The 27,218-nt window shown below is 39.7% G+C and overlaps 1 protein-coding gene across 1 annotated transcript in view; it reads left to right on the top strand.

Moving 5' to 3' along the window:
- CHD1 (chromodomain helicase DNA binding protein 1) overlaps positions 1-27,218 on the top strand; it is a 63,712-nt gene that overhangs the window by 14,741 nt on the left and 21,753 nt on the right. Inside the window, exons 3-19 of the mRNA XM_054177747.1 lie at positions 674-878; positions 1,767-1,871; positions 4,388-4,455; positions 8,975-9,118; positions 9,410-9,681; positions 12,053-12,278; positions 13,092-13,192; positions 13,996-14,174; positions 18,527-18,654; positions 19,236-19,452; positions 20,036-20,125; positions 20,779-20,969; positions 22,051-22,239; positions 22,615-22,777; positions 23,908-24,060; positions 24,518-24,589; positions 26,804-26,953. Coding sequence (XP_054033722.1) covers positions 674-878; positions 1,767-1,871; positions 4,388-4,455; positions 8,975-9,118; positions 9,410-9,681; positions 12,053-12,278; positions 13,092-13,192; positions 13,996-14,174; positions 18,527-18,654; positions 19,236-19,452; positions 20,036-20,125; positions 20,779-20,969; positions 22,051-22,239; positions 22,615-22,777; positions 23,908-24,060; positions 24,518-24,589; positions 26,804-26,953 — 2,653 coding nt within the window. The remainder of the gene's footprint in view (positions 1-673; positions 879-1,766; positions 1,872-4,387; positions 4,456-8,974; positions 9,119-9,409; positions 9,682-12,052; positions 12,279-13,091; positions 13,193-13,995; positions 14,175-18,526; positions 18,655-19,235; positions 19,453-20,035; positions 20,126-20,778; positions 20,970-22,050; positions 22,240-22,614; positions 22,778-23,907; positions 24,061-24,517; positions 24,590-26,803; positions 26,954-27,218) is intronic.

Below are 27,218 nucleotides of genomic sequence, written 5' to 3'. Positions count from 1 at the left end.
GTAAAATTAGTATTTCATTATTGTATGTTTTGACTATCTATTAAATATGGCACAAAATCCATATACGGATTGAATAATCTGCCAGTTTGGATACATATGAAGAAATGTGTCTTGGCACAGATCAGTGAAAGACTTGAAGTTGTCTGTATGGCAAACTTTGCTGCTTTCATTTTAACAGAAAATACTTAGTATTGATGATTTAAAAGATCTTTTATATTTTAATTTCACAGGTCTTTGTGGAGTAGACTTAATGTCAAGAGATGTATGTATGTACAACACAAACATATATATATATATATACATACATCTGTATCTATATCCGTATATAAAAAGGGTTTGACAGAGCAAAATAAGGGTTTTGATGGGGTAGGAAAGTGTGTGTGGGTAAGAATCATACTATTAATTTCTCTTAATTGACTTCTCCATATTACTTTGAATGTTCAAGCTTAATCTTGCCTTTTTTAGGCTTCACAAAGAGTGTCTCATTATGCTGAATTCTCATTCTGTGTTTATTTTTAACTTTATTAATCTCAACTTACTTAATTGTGTTCATTTGTGTGCTAACCGTTTGTCTGGCCTAACTTGACATATAGGTGAAGCTAAGGCAACTTGTTGTCTTTTAATCCTGTTACCTTGGCATTTGTTATAGTACTGTACTAACTTCTCATTGTAGCCAATCAGATGATGATTCTGGATCAGCATCAGGTTCTGGATCTGGTTCAAGCTCTGGAAGCAGTAGTGATGGAAGCAGCAGCCAGTCAGGCAGCAGTGACTCTGACTCTGGTTCAGAGTCAGGCACTCAATCAGAATCAGAGTCTGACACTTCCAGAGAGAAGAAACAAATTCAAGCTAAACCACCAAAAGTTGATGGATCTGAGGTAAATGTAACATAATAAATGAACTTTTTGCGTGGGTAAATATTATTTAAAAATACTAATGTGCAATTAGTTTCAGATGCAGGTTTCATTTAGAAACAAAATGGTAATTAAGTGGTTTTAATTAGATTTTAATAGTTGTTTTAAACATTGGGCTGGTTTTCTCAAGAATAGGTACTTGGATTAACGTGGATGAGCTTGAAATTCTCAAATTTTTAAATATTTTGAGTTAATATTTCATCATGGAAAAAGCATACACTAATTTACTGGAACTTATGAAAGATGAAAGGACATGAAAATTCTGTTATCTCTGAAGTTCTGTTTTTACATGGTATAAATAAATGTATGAAAATCTCAAACTTACATACAGTTGGCTTTATTCATCAAGTCAGCTTAATTTAGAAAAAAAGTGATGTTTAGGAATCTTTTAAATTACCTGCAGTCTGCTGTTAAATGGATTTGAGTGGTAGACCGTATCTATGAAAGGTAGTCATATATTAGCTACCACAAGACTTAGGAGTTTTCAGTTGCATTTTTGTTCACGTACTTCCATATTATGTTATGAAACAACAACATATAAGCTAAGTGGTTTGAAAGAATTTTAAATTTCACATCAGAACATTTTACCCTAGCAATATCTACACAACCGTTGTTAAATGTGTTGTAGAAATTGTCCTTACAACTACTATAACATTTCATTCTGCAGAAATCTTACTATTTAAAAAAGCTATCTGCTATTGTTAGGGCATGCAGTACTTTTGTAGTGAAGGGTTTTTTTAATTGATAAAATTAAGTCAGTCTTAGTAATGATGCTACTTGAGGAAAGTAAGTATGTGGTAAACTGGAGACTTCTAGTATGTTTAACTGACTTGTATCTCTGTTTTTGTCCAGTTTTGGAAGTCTAGTCCAAGTATACTTGCTGTGCAAAAGTCAGCAGTGCTCAGGAAGCAAACGCAACAACAGAAGGCGACCTCATCAGACAGTGGTTCAGAAGAGGTGAATAGCATAGTCTTGACTAGCGTTTTAAAATGAAAATATGCTTGTCTTACTGTCTTCATTATGAAGAAATTGCATTGCAACTTATGCAAGTTATATTCTGTAAGTGTACATGACAGTCTGGTTTTAGTCTGTAAAGGTAACATTCAAATAACTGTCATTTCTTTTAAGAAGTAAAAACATCTCTGGTTATTTCTTTTGTGCTGGTTTGGCTGCGGCTGGGGGTCAGATGCCCACCAAAGCCGCTCTATCACTCTGCTTGTTAGATGGTTGAGGAGAGGGAAAATACAACAAGTGCAGGAGTGAAGACAGAAGCAATTTAATAAAATGCAAAGCCAAAGCACAGGCTGCATGTGGAAGCAAAGATAGAATACATAGAATACACCAGGTTGGAAGAGACCTTCAAGATCATTGTGTCCCACCTGATCAACTAAACCATAGCACCAAACACCCCATCAAGTCTCCTCCTGAACACCTTCAACGATGGCGACTCCACCACCTCCCCAGGCAGCCCATTCCAATGGACAATCACTCTCTCTGTATAGAACTTCTTCCTAACATCCAACCTAAACCTCCCCCCTGAGACTGTGTCCTCTTGTTCTGGTACTGGCTGCCTGGGAGAAGAGACCAACATCCGCCTGTCTACAACTTCCCTTCAGGTAGTTGTAGAGAGTGATAAAGTCACCCCTGAGTCTCCTCTTCTCCAGGCTAAGCAACCCCAGCTCCCTCAGTCTCTCCTCGTAGGGCATGTGTTCCAAACCCCTCAACAACTTCATTGCCCTTCTTTGGACATGTTCCAGCAAGTCAACATCCTTCCTAAACTGAGGGGCCCAGAACTGGACACAGTACTCGAAGTGCGTCCTAACCAGTGCAGTGTACAGGGGCAGAATGACCTCCCTGCTCCTGCTGGCCACACTGTTCTTGATGCAGGCCAGGATGCCATTGGCCCTCTTGGCTGCCTGGGTACACTGCAGGCTCATGTTCAGCCTACCATCGACCAGCACCCCCAGGTCCCTCTCTGCTTCCCATCACAGAGATGATGTGTCACTCTTGGAAAGCGGGGCTTCACTACGCATGGCAGTTGCTACAGAGGGCAGATGGCATCCCTACACTTCCTTCTTTCGTTTAGCTTATATATCTCAGCTGAGGTCATATGACATAGAATACACATTTGGTCAGTTTGGGTCAGCTGGCCTGGCAGTGTCCCCTGCCAAGATGTTGCCCAGCCATCCGTGTACTCTTGGGGCAGGGCAGTATTGGAAAAGCACAGGCTCAGTGCGCAGCTCAGCAGTAGCCAAACCAATTGTGTGTTACCAACACCCAGCTGCAGCACTGCACAGCACAGCACTAGAAAGATGCTCTGAGAATGAACTCCAGCCAAACCAAATACACTTTTCAAGTGAGTCGTACCAATATTCTGGCAGCCTTAATTATTTACAGTTTTTAAGCTAGATACTCTGCGATAAATGGGAAAAAAAAATTCAAGCCACACAGTACTGACTTGCGTTGTATTTTCGGCTTCTTGAGTTTTGTAAAGACAGTTAAAAATGCTAAAAGATTAATTTTTTCTTTTTTTTTACCTTATTTCTATATAAAGATAGCTGCTGTCTTTTTAAAAAAACTGTGTAGAGTAGCAAACAATTTTTTATAATTTTTTTAAACAGTTTCTACAGAAGAATTACTGTGTTTTAAGAATGACACCTGCATCCTATGTGTTTTAAAACCCAAATTGTAGGCTAAAGAAGTGCTGACTTTATGCAGTAGGGATGTATATTAAGGATGCTAGTGACTATGAGATAAAATTTGTTCGTAAAGTAGTCTTACTCTCCTTCATTAGAAAAACTGCAGTGCTATCACATATTTGGTTGGATTTCTGCTTTTATCTGGTTAGCAGCTCATCATTAAAACCCAGAATTTAATCACCTATTGTTAAAATTTTATTTTACAGCTGCTAAGTACTGTCTTTCTGAAAGCTGTTTTTTCAGGATAAAACCTTAATCTGAATCTAAACTCAATCCAAATGAGAGTCATTTTAGGAAAATCTGGTTTTGAGAGGGTTCTTTCTTATTCCTTTGAGCATAGAGAAAAAGGAGTCATGCTATTCTATAATTTTTCTTAAACTGCTGTTCAAATATGAAAGAGTGTGGAAGGTAAGAAGGCTCCTATGGGTAGAAGATTCTATTAGGATTCTGGTAGAACCAGTATCTTGGTTAACTTGGGGCAGCTTAAACCATGGCTGGTTTTATGTAGCCACAATGGTTATTTTTAAAGACAGATGGGGTTGTTTTTTTTTTTTGATACTCTAGATCTTTGCTGGCACAATATAGTCATAGATGAATGAGTAAAAAATAGCACTCTTCATGTCATTCTGCATTAACAGCTACACTATGGGGGATGAAGAGTGTAAAATATAAGTAATACAACTGCAGTTTAAAAGTAGGAGCTGATTTAACTTTCTAATGTTAGAAGTACTCCTTGTGATAATGAATTGCTGTGGTTTTGTTCTTTGCCTTCAGGACTCAACAAGTAGTGAAGATTCTGCAGATGACTCATCCAGTGAAACCAAGAAGAAAAAACACAAAGAGTGAGATATTTTCATAACTAATATCACATAAGTTTTTGACACAGTGACATACTCCTAATCTGTGCTTCATTTTTAACACTAGATAGACTCCCTTTTTAATTCAACTTGATCTGACATCTCCAGTTTTGATAAACACTTCAGAATATTTAAAATAAATGTTCAAAGGAGTGTCTTGATTATATGAATTTCTGAGGCAGTCTGCAGTATTGTTTAAAAATATTCATCAGTACTTTTATTTTTAAAATACTTTCTTGCAGTTTGGTTTTCAACTAAAGGCTCTCCCTAAGAATTCTTGTAGAAATTTGCTACTACCCAAGCAGGTTGTCTCACAACAAATTTAAGTTAGAGTCTCTTAGTTAACTAAAACTCAGACAAATTGAATTTAGCATTTTCTTTTTTTTTCCTTGGACATATATAAAGTTGTTATAGTTCTGTTATTAATTAACTATTGACTAGCAAAGAATTTTAACTGAAAATGAACTCCTAGGTGATAGATGAAAAAGTTCTGTGAAAAGGACTGGTATGAAAAGTGGACATTTATCAATATGTAACTTTTATACATGGTCAGGCCTTAGGTAGTGCATTGTATCTGAGATTTTTATTTCCAAAAAAACACAGGTCATGGATTTATGCTACTATTTTATTATTTTACTGTTTGCATAAAATACATTTTGAAAAGACATGCTATCATTGGGCATATGCCATCTGTACAATACACACATGTATGTGTTTTTCTTGGAACAATAGGAATGTAATTTCCTCCAGGACATTGGTCCTGGAAGACAGGAAGGAGCGAAGAGAGGGGTCAAAGCACTGATTCTTAGGCTTCATGATAGGTAATTTAAGGGGGAAATTTCGTTGTAACATTTCATCTTTGAACGTTACTACTGCTCTAGCAGCTTGGTCAAGGAAACATAAATCTGATACTACTATAAAGATTTAGCAGTGTTTCAATATCGTATACCAGACTTTCTTATTCCTTTCTTTTCCGTGAAGCTACTAAGAGGGAATTTGCCTGTATAAATACAGAGTTGAAGCAAGATACTGTTCATCATGGGGTACATCTTTCCTGTTGCAAAGTAGGTCTCAGTTAAGCAGAAGCAAGGTCTTGCTGCTAAGTCAGAAGTGTCTTAGTCATGGTATTTTGCTTGGTTGAGAAGCACTGATTTGGTAGCTCAGTGGGAGCTTTAGGTAGCCTGTGCCACTCACAGGTTGCTGCAGTTTTCCTGGCCATTTCTCAAATCTGCCAGTTAATTTTTGATTCCTATGCCAAATTTGCTGATTCTACACATAGGGGGACCTTCCACTAGGCCAGATTGCTCACGGTCCCATCCCACCTGGCCTTGAACGCTTGCAGGGAACGGGCATTCACAACTTCCCTGGGCAACCTGTTTCAGTATCTCCTCACCACTACAAAGACTTCCTTTCTAATATCTAGTCTACATCTCCCTTCTATCTTAAATCTCTTGTGAAAGCTACAAACTCCTGTAAAACATCCTTTCCCAGCTTTGTTGTAGGACTCCTTCAGGTACTGGAAGGCTTCTGTAAAGGTCTCTGTGGAGCCTTTTCTTCTTCAAGCGAACGTAGGGGAGGTGCTCCATTTCTCTGGTCATCTTTGTGGTCCTCCCCTGGACCTGCTCCTTCTTGTCTTGGGGACCCCAGAATTGATGCAGTACTGTAGTTGGGGTCTCAGAGAGCAGAGTAGAGAAGGAGAATCAGAGAGTCATAAAATTGTTTTGGTTGGGAATGACCTCTAAGATCAAGTCCAACCATCAGTCTAACATCACCATGGCCATTAAACCATGTCCCAAAGTGCCATGTTAATACTTTCCCTTGAACACCTCCAGGGACAGCAACTCCACCACCTCTCAAGTTCACAGTATCACAGTAACTAAGGTTGGAAGAGACCCCAAGGATCATCAAGTCCAACCTGTTCCAACAGACCTCACAACTAGATCATGGCACCAAGTGCCACGTCCAATCTCCCCTTGAACACCTCCAGGGACGGCGACTCCACCACCTCCCTGGGCAGCTCATTCCAATGACGAATGACTCGCTCAGTGAAGAACTTTTTCCTCACCTCGAGTCTAAACCTCCCCTGGCACAACTTGAGACTGTGTCCCCTTGTTCTGGTGCTGGTTGCCTGGGAGAAGAGACCAACCCCCTCCTGTCTACAACCACCTTTCAGGTAGTTGTAGAGGGCAATGAGGTCGCCTCTGATCCTTCTCTTCTCCAGGCTAAACAATCCCAGCTCCCTCAGCCTCTCCTCATAGGGCTTGTGCTCAAGGCCTCTCACCAGCCTTGTTGCCCTTCTCTGGACACGTTCAAGTGTCTCGATGTCCTTCCTAAACTGAGGGGCCCAGAACTGGACACAGTACTCAAGGTGTGGCCTAACCAATGCAGAGTACAGGGGCACAATGACCTCCCTGCTCCTGCTGGCCACACTATTCCTAATACAGGCCAGGATGATGTTAACCTATTCCACTGCCCAATCATTTTTTCTGTGAAGAATTTTTTCCTAATATCCAATCTAAACCTCCCCAGCACAATTCCAGACCATTTTGTCTTGTTCTATCACCTGATACTGGGAGAAAAGACCAACTCCCACCTCATTGCACACTCCTTTCAGATAGTAATAGAGGGTAATAGTGTCTCCTCTCAGCCTCCTCTTTTCCAGACTAAACAATCCAAGTTCTCTCAGCCATTCCTCATAATATTTGTCCTCTAGAACCTTTGCTACCATTCTCTGGGCACACTCCTGCAACAAGGTGCAGTTTCACTGTTCCTGATGCAGGCCAACATACTGCTGTTGGCTTTCTTGGCCATCTGAGCACATTGATATTCAGACAGCTGTCAGCCAGCAGCCCCAGGTCCTTTTCTCCTGGGCCATGTTCCAGCTGCTCTGCACCAAGCCTGTAGCATTGCATGGAGTTGTTGTGACCAAAGTGCAGGACCCAGCACTTAGCTTTATTAAGCCTCACACAACTGACCTTGGCCCATTAATCCAGCCTATCTCTGTGCAAGGCCTTTTTACCCTCAAACAGATCAGCACTCCCACACCAAATTTAGTAGCATCTGCAAACTTACTGAGAGTCCCCTTGCCCAAACTGTTGATAAAGATATTAAAGAGAACTGGTGCCAATACTGAATCTTGGGGAACACCACTTGTGACTGGCTGCCAACTGGATTTGACTTCATTCACCACCAGTCTTTGAGCCCAGTCATCCAGCCAGTTCTTAGTCTAGCAAATTGTCCCCTCATCCAAGCCACAAGCAGCCTGTTTCTCCAGGAGGATGCTGTGGGAGGTCATGTCAAAGGCTTTACTAAAGTCCAGGCAGGCAGCATCCACAGCCTTTTCTTCATAACTTAAGCTGGCAACCTTACTGTAGAAGAATGTCAGGTGCATTAAGCAAGATTTACCATTTATGAATCTCTGCTGACTGGGCCTCATTGTCTGCTTGCCCAGCATGTGCTGCATAATGGATGCTCAGGATAACCTGGCACTGAGGTCAGACTACAGGTCTGTAGTTCCCCGAGTCCTCTGTTTGGCCCTTCTTGTAGATAGGTGTCACATTTGCTAATCTTCACTCAGCTGGGACTTCCACACTTAGCTCGGCCTGTTCGTAAATGATAGAAAGTGGCTTGGTGAGTACTTGGACCACCTTCCTCAGTACCTTTGGGTATGTCATCCAGCCCTGTTGACTTACATATGTGTAAGTGGTGCAGCAGGTTACTAACCATCTCCTCTTGGACTATGGGTGCTTTGTTGTGCTCTGCATGCCTATCTTCCATCTCAGGGTGCTGGATATCTGGCAAACAACTGATCTTGCTACTGAAGACTAAGGCAAAGAAGGTCTTGAGCACCTCAGCCTTCTCCTCATTCTTGACCACTGTCACATCCTTCAACTTGCTTCTGCTTTTGATGGAGCCCCAGGGTATGGTTGGTCTTCTGGCCTGCAAGATCACATTGCTGTCTCATACTGAGTTTTGCTTCAGCTGACAGCACCAAGTTGTCCTTAAGACTGCTGTCAAGCCATTCTCAGCCCAGCCTGTATTATGTTTGGGACTGCCACCCAGATGCAGACTGGGACACTGCAGAATATAGCATGGCTGGACTTCATGGTTTGAGCATCTTTACATTCTGATAAAAATCTATCTTTCCAGTTATACTTGTTAAGCGCTTTGGTTTCTTAACATCATGTTTACTCACTTCTTTATGGTGAAATCTATACAGAAATTCAGGGGCTTGTTCCAATTTTAAGTCTGCTTCTTGATAATACAAAACTTAGTCCAACTCCCTTCAAAGCCACTGGGCTTTTTTTATTATCATTGATGGGCATTTAATTATTCATTGACAACAATTTTCTGTCTCATCAGCTGAAATAACCATTACAGACTCTTTTTCTTGTAAAATGCTGAAATTGCAGCAGATACACTGTGAATGAATGCCTGACTACAAAAAGAAAAACAACCCACAACCTAAGTTACTCTATTCTCTTTTGTCTTTCAATATGTACAGTGAAGACTGGCAAATGTCAGAATCAGGATCAGGAACTGGTTCTGATTCTGAATCAGAGGAAGACAGGGAGAAAAGTACTTGTGAAGAGAGTGAATCTGACTATGAACCAAAAAACAAGGTCAGAAGCCGAAAACCTCCAAACAGGTAAGTCATTCATTTGGATACCCTGGTACTATTTTTAATAAGCTATTGAGAATTTACTAGTACTGTACATATGAATGAAAATACTGATACTTATTTAAAAAAGATGGGTTTTAAGCTAAGATGTTAATATTTTAATGGGGTTTAGTGAATACCTTTTCTTGCCTGTTGCAATGGAAAGTGGAGTAACTGAGCATTTATTAGATGCATGTATTCAGAAAGCAATACAGACTATTTAAAAAATTGTCCCTTTTGAAACATCGTTGTTGTGTCTCATACCTTACTGTCTTAAAGAATTAAGCCAAAAAGTGGGAAGAAAAGTGCAGGACTGAAAAAGAGGCACCTTGAGTCATCAGGGGATGAGGAGGAAGATGATGATGATGATTATGATAAGAGAGGATCTCGTCGCCAGGCAACAGTCAACATTAGTTACAAAGAAGCTGAAGAAACCAAGACAGATTCTGATGATTTGCTGGAAGTTTGTGGAGAAGATGTCCCTCAAGCTGAAGAAGATGAGTTTGAAACCATAGAGAAGTTCATGGATAGCCGAGTTGGCAGAAAAGGAGGTATTTATTAATTTATTTTTTTTTTACATTTTTTTTGGCAGTGTTCTTAAGATGCTGAAGTTTGTTGTCATGCACTCTCAGTACATGTTCTCAGCTGTGGATTTCCTGTGGGGTTTGTAAACAGCAGTAATTTGAAAGTTACCAAAAAGTCACCTTGTTTTGTCTTTCATGTTCATAAGGATGTTCCTTTTTTAAGTCCCTATTACATATTGCAAAGTAAAATGTAGAAGAATTGCATGCTTAATTAGAAAATAAAAATGAAGTGGAAGGTGCCTCTGTATTGCAACAATTCATACCATATTCTTAACACCACTGTTCGTACAGTTTAGTGATACTTGATCAGCATATACAGTGGAGAAAGTGGATGAGATAGGAGAGCTGACTGGTGACCTGAACCTAGCTTGCTGCAGATAATGTTATCAATGCTTTACAAATTGTCTCAATATATTAGTGTGTGGAATGACTACAGGATACATCCAAAGTTTGGTGGAACACTTTGCATGTGAACTTCAAAGTATTTGTGAATAGTGGTAGGTGTGTGTTATTTCACAATAACAGGATGCAGCATCTAGCAGTTCAGCTTATGTGTTTGAGTCTGCAAGCTAGGGTTCTAATTATAAAAACAAACTCACAAAAAAAGCCCCAAACATTGTGCTTCTTTCACTTCAGAGCTCCCTTTATCTAGTGGTTATACCCAGTCTCTAAAATTTCTACCTTCTTCCCACTATGTTGTCCCCATATCCTGCTCCAGAGCATAGTGTTACTGCTAGGGTCAAAGACTAAGCTTTTTATATTCTTCCTGACCAGATATTGCTGCTTATGCTGCTGTCTTTTGCTTTTGCCACTCTGTGGTTTTATCTGGCCCCTGCAGCTTGCTGGGCTCATTTTCTGACCTGGCTGTCCTCAGAAATGAGCCTCTTTCATGATGCTAGTATGCTTTATCTGTAGTACAGACTGTACTTAATTAAAAAATTTCCTAGGTAAGATAATAAAGCTAGATAAAGTAGTGAAATATCTTTAGGAGGAAATAGATTTATGCCATCCCTGATAATGGGACGTTTATGTCTTAAGGCAGACTAAGCATAGTGCCAGATGTCTTGTGTGTGCTCAGAGATGAGAACAATGTAACACAAGACAACACAGCACTGTTAGTGGAGTGTTCCCAGGTGATGACTTTAAAAACTGGGAATGCAAAGAAAAATCTCATGAGAAAAGATACAGTAGGTTAGAAGCAGTTCTGGTTGCAGTTTTTAATTTCTTTTAACATATTTGTTGTGATTGTTTCAATAAGAATAATGATACAAGAGGTGTAAATATTAAACAGTCATAGACTCATAGAATTAAGTAAGGTTGGAAGAGACCTCAAAGATCTTCAAGTCCAACCTGTCACCCAAGACCTCATGACTAATAGACCATGGCTCCAAGTACCACATCCAATCACCTCCAGGGATGGTGACTCTACCACCTCTCTGGGCAGCCCATTCCAATGGCTAGCAACTCTCTCTGTGAAGTTCTTCTCACCCTGATCCTAAACTTCCCCTGGCACAGATTGAGACTGTGTCTTCTTGTTCTGGTACTGGTTGCCTGGAAGAAGAGACCAACCCCCTCCTGGCTACAGCCACCTTTCAGGTAGTTGTAGATAGCTAAAAGGTCTCCCCAGAGACTCCTCCAGGCTAAACAATCCCAGCTCCCTCAGCCTCTCCTCACAGGGTGTGTGCTCAAGCACCAGCCTCATTGCCCTTCTCTGGACATGTTCTAGAGTCTCAGTGTCCTTAAACTGAGGGGCCCAGAACTGGACACAGGACTCAGTGTGGCCTAACCAGTGCTGAGTACAGGGGCACAATGACTTCCTTGCTCCTGCTGGCCACACTATTCTTGATGCAGGCCAGGATGCCATTGGCCTTCTTGGCCACCTGGGCACACTTCTGGCTCATATTCAGCTGGCTGTCAGTAGTACCCCCAGGTCCCTTTCTGTCTGGCTGCTCTCCAGCCACTGTGACCCCAGCCTGTAGCACTGCATGGGGTTGTTGTGGCCAATGTGTAGAACCTGGCACTTGGACTTCTTGAATGCCATCATGTTGGACTCTGACCATCTGTCCCTCCAGTCAAGGTCCCTGTGGCGAGCCCTTCAACCCTCTAACTGACCAACACCTGCTCCCAACTTGATATCATCTGCAAATTTACTGACTACTGTCTCAGTCTCCTCATCCAGATCATCAATAAAGATATTTATGCACTAGTGCCTGGGGGACACCACTAGTGACTGACCTCCAACTGGATGTGGCACCATTCACATGTATCCACTAAAAGTATCACTGATTGCTTTCTACACTGCACTTATTTAAGGCTTATGATGTGGTTTCTTTCTCAGCCACAGGTGCTGCAACCACCATCTATGCAGTTGAGGCAGATGGTGACCCAAATGCTGGGTTTGAAAAGTTAAAGGAGACAGGGGAAATACAGTATCTGATCAAATGGAAAGGTTGGTCACACATTCATAACACTTGGGAAACTGAGGAAACACTCAAGCTACAAAATGTTAAAGGAATGAAGAAACTGGACAATTACAAGAAAAAGGATCAAGAAACAAAACGATGGTGGGTATTCTTATGTAGACTTTGATGATACTTACGTTGTAACAGTGCAGATGTTCTGTTGTGTTTGACACCTATTCTTTTTGAGGAAATAATTAAAAGTTGTCTATGCAATAGCAAGACAAAAACTTGAAAAGTTGATGTCTTCTTAACATGCTACTGTAGGACAGTCTTCTGAACCTGATTTTGATGCATGTTATAATTGAAGTTTTAACAGGATCATTAATTTTTAAAAAAGTCATAAATACTACCTTTTAATAACTTTGTCATTATACTTTGATCAGAGTTCTGCAGCAGTCACTGCAGAGATTACTTTTCTTGATTCATTAACCATTTCAGCTTACATTGAATAATTCAGTTTTCATGGTGAAAACCCAAGGTTCCATCCTGAGAACAAAAACCTGAAGAAGTCCCTATGTTTTAATGTCACCCTTTGTTTTACCGGCACGTTTAATATTATTAGTGAGTAACAGTTGGAGTTTTAGCAACTCAGTCATGATGGATTCTCATTGAGTTAGAATATTCCTGAATAGTGTGATGTGAAAATACCCTGTGAAGTTTGTGACTTAGATTTGAGAACAGGTATTCTGAATTAGCTGCATGACTAGTACAACCTGTGGCTGTAGTAGTTGTTGATAAGCAAGGATTCTTAGTCATTAACATGTAGGCCAGAAGCAAGAATTTCTGTATTTTCTTTTTTGAAGAAGCACTCTTAGCAACATACCTATGAAGTTTAAGTTCAGAGTAATGTAAGAGTTGCTGAATTTTCTTAGTTTCAGACCTACACAATGTAGTAAGTGTTAATTCTCATTACAGGCTGAAAAATGCTTCTCCAGAAGATGTGGAATATTACAACTGCCAGCAGGAACTTACAGATGATCTACATAAACAGTATCAGATAGTGGAAAGAATAATTGGTAAGTTACAAACTTGGAGACGGAAAACAGTGTTGAGAATTGTGGTAGTGAGAGAAGTTCAGTTTTTGTCGTTCCCCCCCCAAACCACAGCTAACTCACTCAGAGAAGCAAAAGGGAAAAGAGCTGTGTTTATACAAGCAGGATGAAATGCAGTGAATATATACACAATATACAGTATTTACAGTATATACAAAAATATACAGGAAAAAATGTAACACAGAAAACTCCCCCCCCCCCACTCCCAATGGAGGTGGTTTTCCCCCCAAAACCTCCTTTCCCCCTTCCTCCCTTTTTTCCCAAAAGGGGTTAGAGAGAAAAGGGATACTAAGGGAAATTTTGTTAGTTCAAAGTGTATGTCAAAGTGTATCTCATTAGTCCAAAGTCAGTGCCAAGCACAGAAGAAAGAAAACAGCTGTCCAGACCAAGACTGAAACAGATTGACCTAAAACTAAAAATCCATAAAGTTACATTCCCACTGATCTACCAATGAAATTTGTTTAGAATTATCTTTGTTTTCCTTTTTACACCAAAACGTTCAGCTAGTGAGTTCAGTAGCTGTCCCTTTCCTTAAAGGCACAGCCTAAAACTGTCACAAGGATTCTCTGTGCTCACTGCTTGTATGTTGCATTTAGAAATAGGAATTTAGAATAGGAATATTCAAAACAAAATTCCAGATAAAGAGCAGTGTTGTCATACTATCTGTGCTATGAAGCTAGTCTATGTTGTTTCATTACTGAAAACAAATGTTTTCATAAGATATAAATGTAAAATGCTGATTGGATATCTCTGGTGGATTTCTGCAGCTCACTCAAATCAGAAATCAGCAGCTGGTTATCCAGACTACTATTGTAAGTGGCAGGGTCTGCCTTATTCAGAATGTAGCTGGGAAGATGGTGCTCTCATTGCCAAAAAGTTTCAGGCACGCATCGATGAGTATTTTAGCAGAAATCAATCCAAGACAACTCCCTTTAAGGACTGCAAGGTGAGTATGTAATTTGCAGTAGGTTTATAGTCAGTTTTGTTGGGTGTGACTGGAATTCAGTTAATTTTCTTCTCAGTAGCCTGTATGGCCCGTTTTTTAGATTTGTGACAGCAATACTGATAACGCGTTAGTGTTTTGGCTGCTGTTGAACAATACTTGGCACATTGTCAGGGCTTTTTCCTGTTCTTCTGCCACAATTAGGGGTGGGCAAAGGGATAGGAGAGAACACAGACAATACAGCTGACTCCAACTGACCAAAGGGATGTTTAATATTATGCATGCAATAAAAGCAGGTGGGCTTAGCAGGATGTTCAGAGGTGACTGTTGCTTGAAGACTTGCTGGTCATCACCTGCTTGTGAACTAATGTGTGACTCCCTTTCTTCTGTCACTTTGGTTTGGTTGGTTGGATTTCTTTTCCTTCACCCAGTAAACTTCATTTTGACCCACAAGTTTTTTTGGGTTTTTTTGACTTTCACCATTTCAGTTCTCCCCTGTCCTGTTGGAATGGAGAGTAAGCAAGCAACTGGGAGCTGGCTTAGTTGCTGGGTAGCTTCAAGCCACCACATCAGTTGGCAGTAGTGAAAATTTGAAAATCTTCTGTGAATCCAGACATTATGACATATTTTTTGACAGTTGTATTCTGAATAGTAATAATGATACATAGTAATTGTGGTGGATTGAGAGAAGGCCTAGCTCTCCCTCCTCCACAGAGAAGGAAACCACAGCTAACTCAGTCAGAGAAGCAAGCTATATTTACAAGCATATATGTAATGCAGGTTATATATAACACAATATATACAGTATTTACAATATATATAGAAATAATACAGCAAAGGAAAATAACACAACAAAATTCCCTCCTCTGGAAGAGGAGGATTCCCCCCCTGTATTCCCCTCTCTCCCCCTACCTCCCTTTTTTCCCAAAAAGGGGTTAAAGAGAGAGAAAGAAAAGCAGTTAAGGAAGAGAGTTCTTATTAGGCTTCAAAAAAGCACATGCAGGGATTAGTTTTTCTTATCTCAAGGTCATTTCGGCTAGTTTGCTCAGAAGCAGACAGGCTGGAAAGGCAGAACAGGCTGGAACTGAGAAAAATTCCCACTGAACTAAAAGTTGCATTCTACCAGTCTACCAATGAAATTCATTTAGAATGTCATGTTTTCATTTTGATACCAAAACATTCACCCAGAGTGTTCCAACACTGTCCCTTTCTTAAAGGCACAGCCTCAAATGGTCACAGTCCACCCCTTCTAAACAATTTTCATTGGCTGTTCGTACTGTCCATCCAATCTAAAACAATATTTACAGTTTGTAAGTAAAGTTCATAGTCCATTCCGGCTACCCTCAGATGTAGATGTTTCAGAAGTCCAAGAAAATCAGGAAACAAGAAAATGGAAAACAGTTTGTCTCTCTGCAGACGAAGCAAAGAAAAGGGAAGCAGTTGACTCAGGGCTCTCAGGATTCGTGCACCGTAGATTCCTCATGGATTCTTCCTTTGGATGCGATGTATCTGTACAACATTCTGAAATTAAACTCTTTCAGCTAAAGTTAAATTTCTTTGTGGAATACACTGAATTTCACCATTCTCTTGCATTACCCAATAAGTGTGACCCGGACCTTCAGCTGAAACCACCCCTCAGACAGGGCTCCTGAGGGCGAAAATACCCAAATAGTTTTACCTAGCAAATTCTTTTCTCTAACAACAGGAACTCTATCACCTTCTACTTTCTGCAGCAGATCTGAATGTGCTGGTTTACTGAACCTCTACTATTCACCAGACAGGTTGCTTGTGCTAAATGTTTTTCCCAGTTTTTCAAAGATCCACCCCCCATGGCTTTAAGAGTGGTCTTCAACAAACCGTTATAGCATTCAATCTTCCCTGCAGCTGGCGCATAGTAAGGAATATGGAATATCCACTCAATGCCTTGCTCTTTGGCCCAGTTCTTCACAAGGTTGTTTTTGAAATGAGTTCTGTTGTCTGACTCAGTCCTCTCTGGAGTTCCGTGTCTCCACAGGATCTGCCTCTCCAGACCAAGAATGGTGTTGCGTGCAGTTGCACGTGGAACTGGATAAGTTTCCAGCCATCCAGTGTTTGCCTCTACCATAGTAAGCACGTATTGCTTACCAGAACGAGAACGTAGTAGAGTGATGTAGTCAATCTGCAAAGCTTCACCATACTTGTACTTGGACCATCTGTCACCATACCACAAGGGCTTAATTCGTTTTGCCTGCTTAATAGCAGCACAAATGTCACAGTCATGGATGACTTGTGTGATAGCATCCATGGAAATGTCTATGGATCTGTCACGAGCCCATTGGTATGTTGCATCTCTGCCTTGATGTCCTGATGAATCGTGAGCCCACCGAGCTAAGAATATCTCACCTCGGTGTTTCCAGTCGAGATCAAGATCAGAGTCCATATCTACTTGAGAAACTCTTGCAGCTAAATCTGCCTGATAGTTGTGTTGCTGTTCCTCAGTAGCTTTGCTCTTAGGAATGTGAGCATCAATGTGTCTCACCTTCACTGGAATTCTCTCAACTCAATCAGCAATGCCTTGCCACAGGTCAGCTGCCCAAATATGTTTTCCTTTCCTCTGCCAGCCATTCTTTTTCAGTTCTTTAGCCAACCCCATAGAGCATTGGTCACCATCCATGAGTCGGTGTAGAGATAAAGCTTTGGCCATCTCTCACATTCAGCTACGTCGAGAGCTAGCTGGACAGCTTTTACCTCTGCAAACTGACTGGATTCTCCTTCTCCATCCTTCGCCTCTGCAACTCGGCGTGTTGGACTCCACACTGCAGACTTCCACCTTCGCTTGTTCCCGACGAGACGACAGGAACCGTCTGTGAACAAAGCATATTTCTTCTCATCATCAGAAAAGTCATTGTAAGGAGGAGCTTCCTCAGCACGAGTTACACTCTCCTCTGGAGGTTTAGTACAGTTGGTACCTTCAGGCCAACTTGTGATCACCTCCACCAGACCAGGTCTTTCAAGATTTCCCATTCGAGCTCTCTGTGTTATCAGAGCCATCCACTTAGACCAGGTGGAATCTGTAGCATGATGTGGTGTGGAACCCTTGCCTTTGAACATCCAATTCAAAACTGGTAATCTGGTAGAAAAGAGAAGTTGTGATTCAGTTCCAATTACTTTGGAAGCTGCTTTCACTCCTTCATAGGCAGCAAGAGTTTCTTTCTCTGGTGGAGTATAATTAGCCTCTGAACCTCTGTAACCTCTACTCCAGAAACCAAGAGGTCATCCACGTGTCTCACCTGGAGCTTTTTGCCACAAGCACCAGGTTGGACCATTGTCACCTGCAGCCGTGTACAAAACGTTCTTAATGTCTGGACCATCTTGAACAGGTCCCAGACCCACTGCTTGAACTACCTCTTGTTTTATCTGGTCAAAGGCTGCTTGTTGTTCAGGTCCCCAGTGGAAACTGTTTCGAGTCACATCATACAGAGGTTTCACAATCTGACTGTGTCCAGGAATGTGCAGTCTCCAAAATCCCACTATTCCCAAGAAACATACTGTTTCTTGATTGTTCATGGGATTTGCCATGGTAGAGACTCTATTTACCACATCCACTGGAATGTGTCAGCATCCATCCTTCCACCGCACTCCCAGAAACTAGATCTCTGTGGTAGGACCTTTCACCTTGTCTCGTTTGATGGCGAAACCTGCATTCAGAAGAATGTCAATGACTTGATTACCTTTCTCGAAGACTTCTTCAGCAGTTTTATCCCAGACGATGATATCCTTGATGAACTGGATGTGTTCTGGAGCACCACCTTTCTCCAGAGCATTATGGATCACTGCATGACAGATGCTGGAGCTGTGGATCCAGCCCATTGGCAATCTGTTGAAAGTGTACTGGATTCCTTAAAATTACTCTTTCACCCACTGGAATCTTAAACTCCCTTATCTCAATTGGGAGTGTGCTCTAAATCACATTTCTGTATCTTGTAAGCCAAAAGAACTCCAGGCACCAATCATATAGAAGCACTGTCCCTTTCTTAAAGGCACAACCTCAAACGGTCACAGTAATACATACGGAAAATACCACTAAGAGTAGCTTTTGTAGCTGTCCCCCCCCATAATTACTGATGTGCACAGATAGTGTAGTTTATTTTAAAAGTACACTTTGAGTTGATGTCATTCCTGTTAAGAAATTAGATAAGCAATCAAACTAATTTCAATTTGTTAATTGCTTAGTGTTTTTATATGACCTGGTTTTCATTGATGGGTAATGACTAGACTTAGTGAGTTCCTTACTATAGGGGATTTCATTTCTGTAGGAAGACTTTTTTGGTAACTTCAGTCAGTAGTATAACTGATGATCAATTTGCTTTTGACAGGTTCTGAAACAGAGACCAAGGTTTGTTGCACTAAAGAAGCAACCATCTTACATTGGAGGACATGAAAGTTTAGAGTTAAGGGATTATCAGTTAAATGGATTGAATTGGCTAGCTCACTCATGGTGCAAGTAAGTATACTTTGAAATTATTTTTTCTGTTTGTAAATTGCAAGTGTTTGTAAAGCTTTGATTTTTCTGTGTGTGTTTTTGTTGTTGTTGGATGGGTTTTGATTGTGTGTTTAATAGTGGAGGGTTTCATGCAATACACTCAAAGTAGGGGTCTTGCTCTAAATAGTACCAAAGCTTAATAGTTCCATGGTCATTCTCAGAAAAAAACTCCAACGAACAAACAAAACATCTAAGCTCTGTTGTTGCTGTGCTTTTAATGCCGTATGGGAATATGTTATGTTTACAAAAAAAAGAAACAAACCTAAACCAGTGAAATGGGAAACTCATCTGGAATGTCAGCATTAGTGTTACAGTTTTTAAATTAGACTCATAAGTAGTATTTTCAAGGATTTTGTAAGCTTTGTTTATTTAATTTGAGAAGGAGGATGTGTGGAAGTTGTTTTTATGGAAAACCAAGATGCATGGTTACAAAATCTTGAAAACTTGTATAAATGGATTTTATGCTCAAAAAATATTTCTTTTTGTCCAATTCCTCCCCCTCTCTACCTCCCCCCTAAACTGCTATTTTATTATCTTTTTAGAGGGAATAGCTGTATTCTTGCAGATGAAATGGGTCTTGGTAAAACAATACAAACCATTTCCTTTCTGAACTACCTGTTTCACGAACATCAATTATATGGGCCTTTCTTGCTCGTCGTGCCACTTTCTACTTTGACATCTTGGCAAAGAGAGATTCAAACTTGGGCTCCTCAGATGAACGCTGTAGTTTACTTAGGAGATGTAACTAGCAGAAATATGGTGAGTATTTCTTTGTGTCATTGGAAAGGCTGGTAAATAAACAAGATTGCTTCAGATTCTTGTCCTCTGATAATCTGCAATATTTTGATTAGGACTAAGCAAGCACTTAGGAAAGGGCTGCGTGTCTAAGATGCAAATGGAATGCTTAGATTTTGATCTGATTATATGTGTGTGAAAGATTTCTTTCCTGCTTGATAGTGAACAAGATTAAAAACGTGTTATTGCAGAAGACAATCTGTTTTCAAATGCAAGATTATTATTTAGGTGCATATAGTGAAAATTCAAACAAGCCAGTCATGATTTTCTGAAAGGTTGAATTGTTTTCTTAATGTATTTTCTGAATGGTTATAATCTTATTAAAGTGAAAAATGTTTTGTAATAATTTTTTGGCATTTATTCAGAAGTTCAAACAAAATACTTGTGGAATGCTTAGAGAGGTTAGAATTTCTCATATATGTTATCATGTTGTGCTTTGTTTGTGATCATATTATTGTATGTCATTAAACATTTATATTGCTGCAGTACATAATCACTGTTAACAAGACCTTTTTCCTCTTTTTTTCCCTTTTGATTGTTTTTGTAGATAAGAACTCATGAATGGATGCATCCACAGAACAAACGATTAAAATTCAACATACTACTAACAACATATGAAATTTTGTTAAAGGATAAGGTAATCAACAGTTCTTCAGAGAAATTAAATATAATCTCTGCAGTGTGTCTTTAGACAGTTGTAGGTATTTGGTTTGTGGACATTAAGTTTATGGAGGGTGTAATAGCTTTAGCTTTTGAAATTAGTGACAGTCCATGGTTTGGGTTTTTTTTTGGGGTGGGGTTTAAGCATTCTAAATTTTCTGTATGTGTGATCTTTCAAGGTCCCTTCCAATCCCTAACATTCTGTGGTGAAGCTTTCAGCCTTTTTCTGTTTTGTTAAGCATGGGATTCTCATTACAGTAATAATCTCTTTCCATTTTTCAAGAGAAATTTTTTTACTTGGTGAAGGAGCAAATAATTACTTTGTTTGCACATTATGGGGAGAAGTAGTCAGTAATGATATTTTTTCTGTCATGTAAAGATTACAGTGGGTCAGACTTTTGGCTGCCTTTTCCCATTTGAACATAATTTGTACTTTCCAGAAGCATTTGTGCAGCCTTTCATTGAATCTAGCAAATATAAAAGCCATGATTAGTACTAAAAGTGTAGAGCTGTCCATAGTAAATTAAAGTAAACTAAGAGATGATGATATTTATAGCTTGATTATAAAATTTGGAAATTCTGCAGTGTGTTTATTTGTGTAACATTTCCCCTGTTCTTCATTTCTTTAAGTCATTTCTTGGTGGTCTGAATTGGGCGTTCATAGGAGTTGATGAAGCTCATCGTTTAAAAAATGACGACTCTCTTCTGTACAAGACTTTAATAGACTTTAAGTCTAACCATCGTCTTCTTATTACTGGAACCCCTCTGCAAAACTCCCTCAAAGAGCTTTGGTCTTTGTTGCACTTCATCATGCCAGAAAAGTAAGGAAAAGTTCTACATAATTTTTTTACAAACTTGACCAAAGCAAGCATTATTGTGAAGTGCAGTGATTTGAGACTTAGTAGATCTAGAGAATTATGCTGAAGGATAATTTAAATATTCTGCATAAAACAGATGTTTGGTTTTGTTTTTTTCGTGCTGCTCTGATAAGTAATGCGTGGCAGAGGTTAACAGCTTTTTCCACTTTAGCAGTCCACAAAAATGATGGATCAGAACCTGGAAAAAAGACATCCTCTTGAATTAAGAGGAAACCTGCATGGATTTACTCTGGGGTAATAGAATGGAAGCTTTCCTGTGTTAGTACTATTAATTAAAATAAACTTATACCAAGATGACAAATATCCTGTAGTTCAGCCACTTATATGTTTTTCCTATACAGTTTACATAACAGTAAGCTTACTCTACTAACTTTTTTTTATGCACACGATGAAATTAGAGTTCTTGTGTGAGAGCACATTCCTGTCAGACATGTCATAAATACCAAGGTCCATAGCTGTGTTTAGTTTGAGCTATGGATTATGCTCATTTCTTGAGAAGTTTACGTGATGGTTTAGTACCCATTCTTTATTTGATCATAGTCTGTTCTCTTTAGTCTTTTAGTTCAGAGACTAGTTATACTTCTGCTAGGCTGTACAAGTTGAAAAGTACACATTATGTATGTATGTATGTATGGTTCTCTTGCAGACCCTCCAGCTGTGCAGCTGCTTTGTTATTGTGCTCTTGATAAATGTAATTACATAATTTCTGCAACTGTTCTTTTTCCTTATGAAAAAAGAAAAATGTTGAGTTTTCCACTGTGGAGGTTAAATTTCAGATTTCATTCTGTCATTGTTTTTGGGAAAATTCCTTTCTTTTTGTATATAGACAAAGTATTTGGAATGTCTTGATATGAAAGTTCAGAAATGAGGTAAATCAAACAACAAGAATTGGGAAGAAATCCAGATGTGTATATACTCATATATTTATATATGTGTTCTATGTTTGTGTTACCTTTCTTGAATTTTGCCTTTTTCATGTCATTCTCACTCAGTCCACTACTACTTTGTACTCTTTCTGGTGAAGGTTTTCCTCCTGGGAAGATTTTGAGGAAGAGCATGGCAAAGGGAGAGAGTATGGTTATGCAAGTCTTCACAAAGAACTTGAACCATTTCTCCTGAGAAGAGTAAAAAAGGATGTAGAAAAATCTTTACCTGCTAAAGTTGAGCAAATTCTGAGGATGGAAATGAGTGCATTGCAGAAGCAATATTACAAGTAACAACACTTGTCTGTCTGGTTTTTTTTCTTCTTTTTTTTTTTTTTTTTTTAAATTGTGCTGATTTAATGCTGTATCTACATGAATGCTGAATATAGTAGTTTTGGTCATGCAACTTGAGCTTAAGGCTTCTAGTGTTTCCCAACAGTAGAATTCTATGAATTCTCAAGAATGCCACTAGCCTAATGTCTATTCATGTACCTTCTTTTCTGTGGTGTGTTTGTACATTTATTTGGGAGCTGGTTGGTTGGTTGGTTGTGTTTTTTGTTGTTTGGTGTTTTTCTTTTTAAACTTGTTTCTATTTTGAGAGCTTGCATCTGTCTCGCATCCACATATGGTTAGAAATTACTTACATTCTACAATTTATGTCATAGGTGGATTTTAACCAGGAATTATAAAGCCCTCAGTAAAGGTTCAAAAGGCAGTACCTCAGGCTTTTTGAACATCATGATGGAACTCAAGAAGTGTTGTAACCATTGCTACCTCATTAAACCACCAGATGATAATGAATTCTATAATAAACAGGAGGCCTTACAGGTAATGTCACCTTTTAATTAATAAAAAAAGGTAGTCTCTTTTACATCTATAATAGTCACACAATTTTTTAATGCTCTGGTAGTTTGTTAATTAAAAACAGTTCTTCAGAAAATGAGCATCCTGGGTTTTAGAGGTAAATTTTTTTGTTTCTTAATTGGAACCAAGTAACTGACAGATAATGCACTCACTAAAATATTCTTGGTTTTAATTACATTCAAAAGGAAAAGAAAATACTTTGAAACTGACAGTGTATTTTCCTGCAAAACAAAGTTGAGACCCAAGTGAAATAAAGCAGGTAAATGTAATGTGAGTGGAATGTATGTGACTGGCAGTGATACACCAGCACTCTATGTGATTGCAGAAAAGTGATCTGCAGGATGCTTTTAAGCCTTTTTTGTAATCAAATAACTGTTCTCTGTAAGTCCACCAACAGGGGAAGTAAAAGGAAATGAAAGCAACAAGTATCCAAAGCTCAATCTGATCTTGTTACTGTAGTTATAACAAATGAAAACAGTTACCACCACCACAAAAGGTGGTTTGTTGTTGTTTGGGGTTTTTAAACTAATATTTATACCAAAACAGTTGAGAAGCGTAGCAGGAGATAAGAAAACTCTTGTTGATGCACTTTATACCAATGTAAATGTTTCTAAAGGTGATTTTTATTTTTGTCTTGTATTTTATTGGTTACCAAATTTTATTTTTTGACTTTGCAGAAAAGAACTTGGGTCTATATCATAGCTGAATACATGTGTAAGCCCTTTTACTTCATGTTTTGTTGAGATGTGCAGATGTGACTTTGAGAGGGACTTAAATGAATTTCCTTTAAAAACATGTCATTTAGTAAAACGAGTAATCCTTTTGATTTCAGGTAGAATCAACTAAACTAAAATTGGAGTGAACTTTCATACTCATTGGTATAGCAGTGTTGCCTTGGCTACCTGGATTTAATGGGTTGGAATAGTTCAAAGAGTCTGTATGTTGTATGCACTTTTGAAACATCAGAATTCTTTGCCTTTTTTTTTTCCCCTTCCTACTACAGCAATAGAAGGAAAAGCAAACCTCAAATGAATTATCTGACCCACTGCAGTGCGTAAACGTACTTTATAATACGTCTTTCTTGGGTTTTGTAGCATTTAATACGTAGCAGCGGGAAACTCATCCTTCTTGACAAGCTACTGATTCGTCTGCGAGAACGTGGCAACAGAGTTTTGATTTTCTCACAGATGGTGAGGATGCTTGATATCCTAGCAGAGTATCTGAAGTATCGTCAGTTTCCTTTTCAGGTAAGAATCTTTATGGTGGTAGACAAGAAGCTTTGATCTTGAGTATAAGAATAACCTCTGGGACACTTGTTCCAGTGCTCTTTTCAGAGTAAAGGAAAGGTTAATGAACTTCTTTAACATTCTCTGTAACATTCAAGGACATGACCTTAGGGCAACCTGCTTTAGCTGTCCTCACCTGAGTAGGGGAGTTAGACTGGATGACCTCCAGAGGTTTGTCCAACCTCAACTGTTCTGTGATTATGTAATCTTCCTGTAAATATTTTGCTTAAGAAAATGTGTTCTTTTTCAAGAAACATTGGAAATTTCTGTATGTTAAATGATATTGTGAAAGAAAATGGATCAATTAAAAGGTTATGTGAGGTATTGCATTACTGCTTTTTTTTTCCTTCACATAACAGTTTTGGCTGTTGAGAATTTAAGTTGCTCTGATTTTAAATACAGTGTTCAATCTCTTTAGAGACTTGATGGATCAATAAAAGGGGAATTGAGGAAACAAGCACTGGATCATTTTAATGCAGAAGGATCAGAGGTATGGTATTTTTTTTCTCCACAGAGTTTTCCCCCCCAACATGGAAATATAAAAAAACATTGCACAGAAAATTAAGACTGAGAAAACTAAGGAAGTAGTATTTAATCAGTTGTGTAAATAATTTTTTTTTTTTAAAGCTCTGCCAAACTAATTTTAATTGCTTTCTAAATGCTACAGAAATTTAACCTACGATTCCTTGCTTAGAAGAACTTAACTGTTTACAAAAGCATTGAACTGAGACAAGCAGTTAGTATCCGAAACATCTTTTGGCAATAGGCAAAACTAACGATCTCTAATCAAATATCTTCATTTGTTGCCACAGTTACTTGTGCGGGTAAAATAATGAAGAATTGATTTCTATCCATTCTTTGTGAGCAAATTGTGAATATGTAGGTATTCTTTCTTCTCTGAATTTTAAGATTGATAGCTTATTTAGTTGAGAAGTTGATAAAAGAGAAGGAAGCAGAGTTAAAATTTCCTTCTCCAGTTCAATACAAACACTGAAAATGCTTCAGCGTTCTCAACAGATTACAATTGAGTCATGAGGAGGCTGGGTTTTTTCTGGCCTCTTCATGCACTTCATACCAGAGAGGGGTCCCAGCTCAGGGAAGATGCTGGACACTGCTTGCTGTGATCCAGGAGAGCTCAAGTGGTCTCACTTTGGGATCACTATAGTGTCCAAGATAATTGACTTTCCTCAACTACTTCTCTGCTCCGGCCCTCCTCAGTATTATTTGACAGTTACGCAGACTCAGAACTTGCTGACCTTCAGAGTTTAATATTGCCCTCCTATTGCCTGCAACCACAGTACAGATGTCAAGAGCCAGATACTGATGTGCTGAGCTATCAGGAGGTTATTAACTTCTGAGTGATAGGGAGAGCAGTGCAAGTCTAGGAAGTGAAGAGCCCTACATACCACCAAGGGCACTTAGTGTTCTGGTCTTGTGTCTTTTGCAATGTCTGTCTGACTTGCCCTAGGTTGGTTCATAATCTCAGAAAGGGTGCGTGGGCAGGAGAGGATTGCATCACTTTTCAAGTGGTCTTCAAGTGACAGGACTGTACCACAACAACTTTACATAATGAAGCTTTAAAAATAGAACAGCTAAGGAGCTGGCAGCCAGTCACTAGTGGTGTCCCCCAGGGATCAGGGCTGGGCCCCATCCTGTTCAATATCTTTACAGATGATTTGGACCAAGGGGATTGAGTCCATCATCAGTAAATTTGCATATGACACCAAGCTGGGGTCAGGTGTTGATCTGTTAAAGGGTGGGAGAGCTCTGCAGAGAGACCTTGACAGGCTGGACAGATGGGCAGAGTCCAGGGGCATGAGATTTAACACATCTAAGTGGCAGGTTCTACACATTGACCACAACAACCCCATGCAGTGCTACAGGCTGGGGTCAGAGTGGCTGGAGAGTGGCCATGGAGAAAGGGACCTGGGGGCACTGGTTGACAGCTGGCTGAACATGAGCCAGCAGTGTGCCCAGGTGGCTAAGACGGCCAATGGCATCCCAGCCTATATCTGGAATAGTGTGGCCAGCAGGAGCAGAGAAGTCATTGTGCCCCTGTACTCAGCACTGGTTAGGCCACACCTTGAGTCCTGTGTCCAGTTCTGGGCCCCTCAGTTTAGGAAAGATGAGTTGCTAGAACATGTCCAGAGAAGGGCAACAAAGCTGGTGAGGGGTTTGGAGGACAAGCCCTATGAGGAGAGGCTGAGGGAGCTGGGGTTACTTAGCCTGGAGAAGAGGAGGCTCAGGGGAAACTTTAATGCTGTCTACAACTACCTGAAGGGAGGTTGTGGTCAGGTGGGGGTTGGTCTCTTCTTCCAGGCAACCAGCACCAGATCAAGAGGGGACAGTCTTAAGCTGCACCAGGGGAAGTTTAGGCTGGATGTTAGGAAGAAGTTCTTCACAGAAAGAGTGATTGGCTATTGGAATGTGCTGCCTAGGGAGGTGTTGGAGTCACCATCACTTGGCGGTGTTTAAGAAGAGACTGGATGGGGCACTTGGTGCCATGATTTGGTTGATTAGATGGTGTTTTATGATGGGTTGGACTCGATGATCTCAAAGGTCTTTTCCAACCTGGTTAATTCTATTCTCTTCTATTTCAGTGTATAATTTTTTTATTGTGAGCCACAGATGGCATCAATAAGTGTCATAGTGGTTCTTTTAAGACTATTGTATATGAAACCATTTTTTTATTTAATTATTTCAGGACTTCTGCTTCTTACTGTCTACTAGAGCTGGAGGATTAGGTATCAACTTGGCATCTGCTGACACTGTAGTTATATTTGATTCTGACTGGAATCCACAGAATGATTTGCAAGCACAGGCTAGAGCACACAGGATTGGTCAGAAGAAGCAGGTATGCATGTTCATGTTTAAGCTTCAGTCTTGAAGGGTTCCCTGTGGTAGCTACCCTCTCTCTGTCTGCATTGTTCAGCCTTCATGTGTTTTTAAGGGGAACTGCTGTATATGTCCAAAAATGTTAGTAATGTTTGTTTAACCTTCAGGGGGGTTTAAGTTTCCAAATAGGGGGAGAGAATATTGGCAGCTATGGTATATGGATGGGAGAGGGGAGAAGAGTTGTGACTCTTGCCTGTCTGATGTTCGTTGGCATGACGTCATTT

This window comes from Dryobates pubescens, chromosome Z (assembly GCF_014839835.1).
Source record: "Dryobates pubescens isolate bDryPub1 chromosome Z, bDryPub1.pri, whole genome shotgun sequence".
NCBI classification, from domain to species: domain Eukaryota; kingdom Metazoa; phylum Chordata; class Aves; order Piciformes; family Picidae; genus Dryobates; species Dryobates pubescens.
This window is presented reverse-complemented; position numbering and strand designations above follow the sequence as displayed.